The sequence below is a fragment of the Octopus bimaculoides genome, chromosome 5 (genome assembly GCF_001194135.2).
Source record: "Octopus bimaculoides isolate UCB-OBI-ISO-001 chromosome 5, ASM119413v2, whole genome shotgun sequence".
Classification (NCBI taxonomy): Eukaryota; Metazoa; Mollusca; class Cephalopoda; order Octopoda; family Octopodidae; genus Octopus; species Octopus bimaculoides.
Window position 1 is genome coordinate 16,444,177 of NC_068985.1, and position 6,480 is coordinate 16,450,656.

Below are 6,480 nucleotides of genomic sequence, written 5' to 3' on the forward strand. Positions count from 1 at the left end.
TGTCGTCACTGGAACTGGCTGTGTGCTCTGTGGTCAGTGGCTAGACCTCAAAAGGTCTGGAACCGAAAGACGTCGACTCGATGTGTCGCTGAAGTTTTATAGCGTGCAGTCGGCTCACCAGATGTTTAGAAGAGACTGTCTCACGTGACCTTATCTGAAGGCTGCGATTGGTTGGGTTGCATCTTGGCATGCAATAGAGCAAAAGACAAATTGCACCAATACGAACCAATCAGAGTAGTGGACACAGCAGGGTCCAAAAGGGTGGCCGAAGGCTAGCTGTTATCTACTACATCCGTATTTATGTATATATAACAGAGAGAGAGGAAATACATGGGTACCCCAACAAGAAAGAGGGAAAGGATGATAGACACATACACACACTCTCAAAAATTTTTAGGGTTTGGGCAAATATAGTTATGGGAAAACCATGGGTACTAAGTAGTGTAAATTAAAAACAAAAGTAACAGCATTTGCTAGAAACCAACATTAAGACAATCACAGTTTAAAGTACTTTAATGTAACCATAACAATTACAAACTACAACTGGAACTTCAAATGATAAACAAATTTAAAATCAATAGAAAAGATGTACACTTATGATTATTGTGCCAATTGGACTGATACACAAAGGCTTTATTTTCGTTTTTTCCGTGAGGCAGCACTTCATCATCATTCCCATCTTTATTACCATGATTGTTCTGTATTATGAAAACCTGTAGCTGCTTTTGGGTTTCTTTATAACAGATAAAGAATGCTTACTTCTTCTGAGTAAGCACAAGGCCAATTTTTCCCGAACAGTTGAATCTCTGATTAAATCACTACCTGGATATTATTCTTATATATTTTATCTAGCCCTGATGAATAAACATATAAAGTGTATACAAGAGCACATAAGGACAAAACCAAATACTATAATGGATTTATTTTGGTGATCTATTATTTCTGATATCATTCTAGTTTTAATACACGTAATAATTGATGTGCATTGATGTTTTTGATTTTTTTTTTAAATTACCCAAACTACATGGAACATGGAGTTGATGCCAACTCATAAAATATGGATTTATTTAAAGTGGAATAGATAGTTTGGAAAATAAATAAATCATAATTTTCCAGCTTCCAAGAATAAAAGATATATAAATATAGATAAAATTTAGATTTAATCAGCTTTAAAGCGGTTTCCTATTTAAAGACTAGTTTCAGAAGACCTTGAATATCAGAACTGTTTAGTCAGATGTTGAAGATCCTTGTTTCTTCTTGTAAGCAAAGACTGGATGAAGAATGGTTTAACAGCAGCATGTTGGATACAAAGAAAATATCAGCTATATACATGAGTTTTATAAAATCTCAGTGAAAAGTAAAAACCAGCTGCAGTAGCTTAGCACCAATTTTGATGTAGATCAGTAAACTGTAAGCTTACATCAACAGTTGATTACAAACACCATATTTGAGTACAATTCACATTTATGAGGTTCCCGTAATTGTGGAAATGAAATCCTATAAAAATCCATCTCTCATGTATGATACAGAGTTTTTCTTTAGAATCATTTCAGGCTATCAGATATGGAGATTGTAATGGCAGGATGGCACAATGTATGTAAAAAGGTGTGTTTGATCAGCAATATTATAATTGCTGAATGAAATCATATTTGCATCAATATCAACTAGAACTATTACATTGAAAAGGTTCATCCTAAATGAAATGAAAAGCAAATTCAAAAGTGACCTACTAGCTTTGTCAGTGTAGACCATAAAAATGACTTTATTGTAAAATCAGCATTGAGGAAATCACACTATGTTTTTTTATTTTTATTCCAAGTAAATTCATTTGGTTTTCATAATTGTGGTGTACTTAACAAATGGCAGAGTTTAAACCTTGCAGAAAATTTGCATCCTTAATCTTTAGATTTTTAAATGACTATTTCTTTATTGTTTATTATTCACACTGAAATGATCTGTTTATAAGATAAATGTGACTTCCAAAAGTATCCACTTTAGCTATTCTTTCAGCTTCATCCTAAAGTTTAACAGGTACCAAGAGATATTAATACAAGAACATATTTGATTGTTCTTTTACAAACAAAAAGGTACATTATACTCCACTCATAATACCAGATACATAAAACTTTTGATAGAAGTAAAATGTAACATCTCCAAGTGAAAGCGAAAAATATTGCTAAGTAGATAATATTTTTGAAGAGGTTAGATTTCAAATGTTAAGTAGTCTAACTAAAAAACGATTTTAAAAAGCAAATTACTATTCTACTTTTAAAATTCATCAAAGTTAGAGTGAAAATGTTTAAATAACACTATTAAAGATGAGAAACATCAGAATACAAAAAAAATGCAAGAAAGAGAAATGAAAATGGTTTAAGAAATTAGTGTTGCATGAGTTGAGTTGTTAAGCTTAAGATTTTTAACCTAGAAGAGAACAGATAATTATTTAATCAAATGGAACAAGCAAAAAAAATTATGTAAATAACAAACTTTATAAAAAAAAAAGGGAGGGGGTCATTAGCAAGAAATTTATGTAAAAAATAGAGTTTGTAATGTGAATAATGCTAAAGATCATAGCTTAGGTACTGTCCAATGATGGCAATAAATACGAGGAAAACAGTGCTGTACAGGCTTGATCCACTATTGCATTTATCTTTGTCTGTGCAGTAACAATAAAACATTTTTATATCATCAGTGCCAACTTTATAGCTGCATTTGCCGACGTCACCATCTTCTGCACACTGTCTGATGTATCGCATTTCCCACTCGTCGCCAACTTTGACTGAAAAATACAAAGAATAATTTAATTAGATTAATCTGAAGTTTCATCAAAGAGACCATCATCATCATTTAGCATCCACTTTTCCATGCTCACATGGGTTGAACATATTTTGCTTAAGTAGATTCTCCTATAGCTGGATCCCCTTCCTATCACCAACCCTTGACCGTTTTCCATATGACCAGACATGTTTTCATGGAAGATTGGAAATGAAGGACATTGCTTGCATCAATCATGATGACACTGGTTTTCAACTATCACATGGAATCAAGGCAAGATAATTTAGTGGTCAAGCAAAAGACGTGTGTGCATGTATATATATATATATATATATATATATATATATATATATATATATATATATATATATATATATATATATATATATATATATACAGTTTTGGGGATTTATAGATATGTGGGTATTCTATTTCAGATTATGCAAAAAATAACATAACGAGTATATCTGAAGGTAAACTCGTGGTACCTACATATGCACATCAAGAAATAATACTTTAACCCTTTCGTTACCATATTTCTAACCAAATTACACCCCTTATGTGTTTCAATTAATTTCTAACATAATCATAAATTTAGGCTGGTTTCATTAAACAACTCTAACTTTTTTATTTATCAACATATTAATGTGATTTTTGGAAGATAATTTAACGAAAGGTTCTCAACCAATTCTATACCAGTTCACCAGCAGGGTATAAAATATACTTCCTTAATTATCTCCTACTTAAGTTAAAATTATCATTGCCTCAGATATACATGCACAGACACAGTAGTGTGGTTAAAAAGTTTGTTTTGCAACCACATGGTTTCAGGTTCAATCCCACTGTGCAGCACCTTGGGCAAGTGTTTTCTGTAGCCCTGGGCCAACCAAAGCCTTGTGAGTGAATTTGGTAGATAGATACTGTGTGGAAACCCATTATGTGTATATATAAACTATGTGGAAACCCATTGTGTGTGTGTCCACAGCACCACTTGATAACAGATGTTGGTGTGTTTATGTCCCCATAATTTAGTGGTTCAGCAAAAGAAATCAATAGAATAAGCACCGCACTTTAAGAAATAAATAATGTGATCGATTAAATACTTCAAGACAATGCCCCACAATGACTACAGTCCCATGACTAAAAGAAGTAAAAGAATAAAAGAATAGCAATATTGGATTCAATGGCAGCACATGGTTTAATGGTTAGGGTGTTGGACTAATGATTAAAGGATTGTGGTTTCAATTCCTGGACTGGGTGACGTGCTATGTTCTTGAGCAAAACACTTCATTCCACATTGTTCAAGCTCACTCAGCTGATAGAAATAAGTAATTCTGCAATGGACCAGCTTCCCACCCAGGGAGGGAGAGAGACACCAGAGAAACCAGGTAACTGGCCTTATGCTCCTTATGGAGTAATGTGAATTAACCAATAATGGATTCTAATGAGGTATTTCTATGTGATGGTCCACATTAAAATAAACACAAAATTTCTGATGTATCTCAGTAACAGAGTCACTACTTTTTTTTAAATGCCTTGATTACAAAAGCTCAATGTCCACTGCATCATAGCTACTGAAATAGCCTTATGTGCTGCTCAACACCACTGAGCATGTGAGCTTTCCTGTCAACAACTGTCAACTGGCACTTTACAACACCATCAGATTTCCCTAGATGTTTTGTGTTTGAGTTCATGTTCAAATTTACACTAGTCTACAAAGCTGGACTTGTTTATGTTGTATCTTTGTAGGTCCTACAATTTAATGGAACATATAATATAATTAAAGGGTGAGTTAAAAGTTTTGGGACATATAACATAATCTACTTTATTAGAATACATATTTTTAATGAGATGTAGAACAATTTTGTGGGACATATATTGTAACATGTAACATAATTTAAGAGACATAACAATTTATAATATAATGAAGTATATAACAATATAATAGGACATATAACAATTTAATGGGATGTGTAACATAATTTAATGGGACACATAACATGATTTAATGGTATGTATAACAGTTTAATAGGACATATAATATAATTCAATGGAACATACATAGATATCACCAAAATAAATACTATACTGAAATTAGTAATGGACTCAATATGAGCAAAAAAAATTTTCAACATGTTGCACCAATATGGCCAGAGTCAATAACAGAAATCAGTAAAAGAATAATAAAAAAACATTGGTTATTTGTTGGTAATTATAAAAATAAGATACTTACTTTTCTGCACAACTTTTCTACATCCCTTGTGTGTATCAGAGCAATTCTGCACAAACTCAAAATTACTTAATGATAGCCCACAGCCTTCATTATAAAATGAGTTGCAATTATAGCATTGAAGTCCATATCCTTTAAAAATTACAAAAAGACAAAACATTTCTTAATTTATAACAAGACATTGATATGTATGTTTGTCTGCATGTATGCATGTCATTGTTCACTTTTATTTCAAAATTTTTTGCCAATAGGAGAAAGAGCTGGTTTCTAACCTAGATCCAAGGCTCCTTCATTGGAATTTCAACATCAACAACATGGTATTTTTGATTGTATGCATGTATGTATGTATATATGCATGTATGTATATATATGTGCAGATTTGTATATTTTGCTTTATGCATGTATTCTCATGCATATCGTTGACGAATGTTGGTGTTGTGCATGTGTGTGAGCGTGTGTGAAAATAGGGTCATAACCCCGAAATATTGAATACAAGGTAAGTCTCCAATAATTCACATATTTATTTTATTGTGATTTACCTTGCATTTACTTCGCATTGTTTTGGCCTTACCCACGATCCTTTATACAATATATTCTAATATATTCTACACAATGCTTCATAGTAATTATTCCATATATATATATATATATATATATATATACATATACATACACCATATATACATATACATATATATACATATACACATATATATACATATATGCATATATATATATATATATATATATATATATATATATATATATATATATATATATATATATATATATATATATATATATATATATAGTCAATCCAAACAAGAACAAGCAAGAAAAAAACAACAACATGAGGATGTGGTACAAGTACTGTGTTATTAGACGCTCAAGAGAGGAAAGAAAAGAAAGAGGATTTCACATTTTGAGCGGAGCTCTTCATCAGAAATATAGAAAAAGTCCAAAGAAGGCAAGACAGAGAAAGTAAATCGCCAACAATACATATGCGGTCACCGCTAGCCACTAAACCTTTTTTTTCTTCTCTCTGTGTTTATTTCTGTGTTCCTTTCTGTTGAAGAACGTAGGCTCGAAACATAAAAGACGTTCTCACTTATCAAACGTTAAACTAATACATCTGTTTGTTGTTTACACACCCGTCTTCGTCTTTTGTTTTGTTTGTTTTTTTGTAAATTCCAACTATATATATATACATACATATATATATGTATACACACATACATATATATATATATATACATACATACATACATATATATATGTATATATGTATGTGTGTGTGTGTGTGTGTGTGAGTAAAAATAAATACAAAAAAAGGGTTTTGTATGATCGTGTATAGAGGAATATATTATTTTATTTAAAAGAGTTCCAACTCTGTTTTTTATATTTTATTTATATTCTTGTAAAATTAATGTGGGATATAGAATATGGAATATATAATATATAATATAAAAATAGAT

The 6,480-nt window shown here is 31.2% G+C and overlaps 1 protein-coding gene across 1 annotated transcript in view; it reads right to left on the reverse strand.

The window, feature by feature from the left end:
- Positions 1-497: 497 nt before the first annotated feature.
- Positions 498-6,480, reverse strand: part of LOC106877004 (uncharacterized) — a 32,882-nt gene continuing 26,899 nt past the window's right edge. Inside the window, exons 2-3 of the mRNA XM_014925785.2 lie at positions 5,009-5,137; positions 498-2,779 (exon numbers count right to left, since the gene is read on the reverse strand). Of these exons, the coding sequence (XP_014781271.1) occupies positions 2,562-2,779; positions 5,009-5,137 (347 nt within the window). The 3' untranslated portion in view covers positions 498-2,561. The remainder of the gene's footprint in view (positions 2,780-5,008; positions 5,138-6,480) is intronic.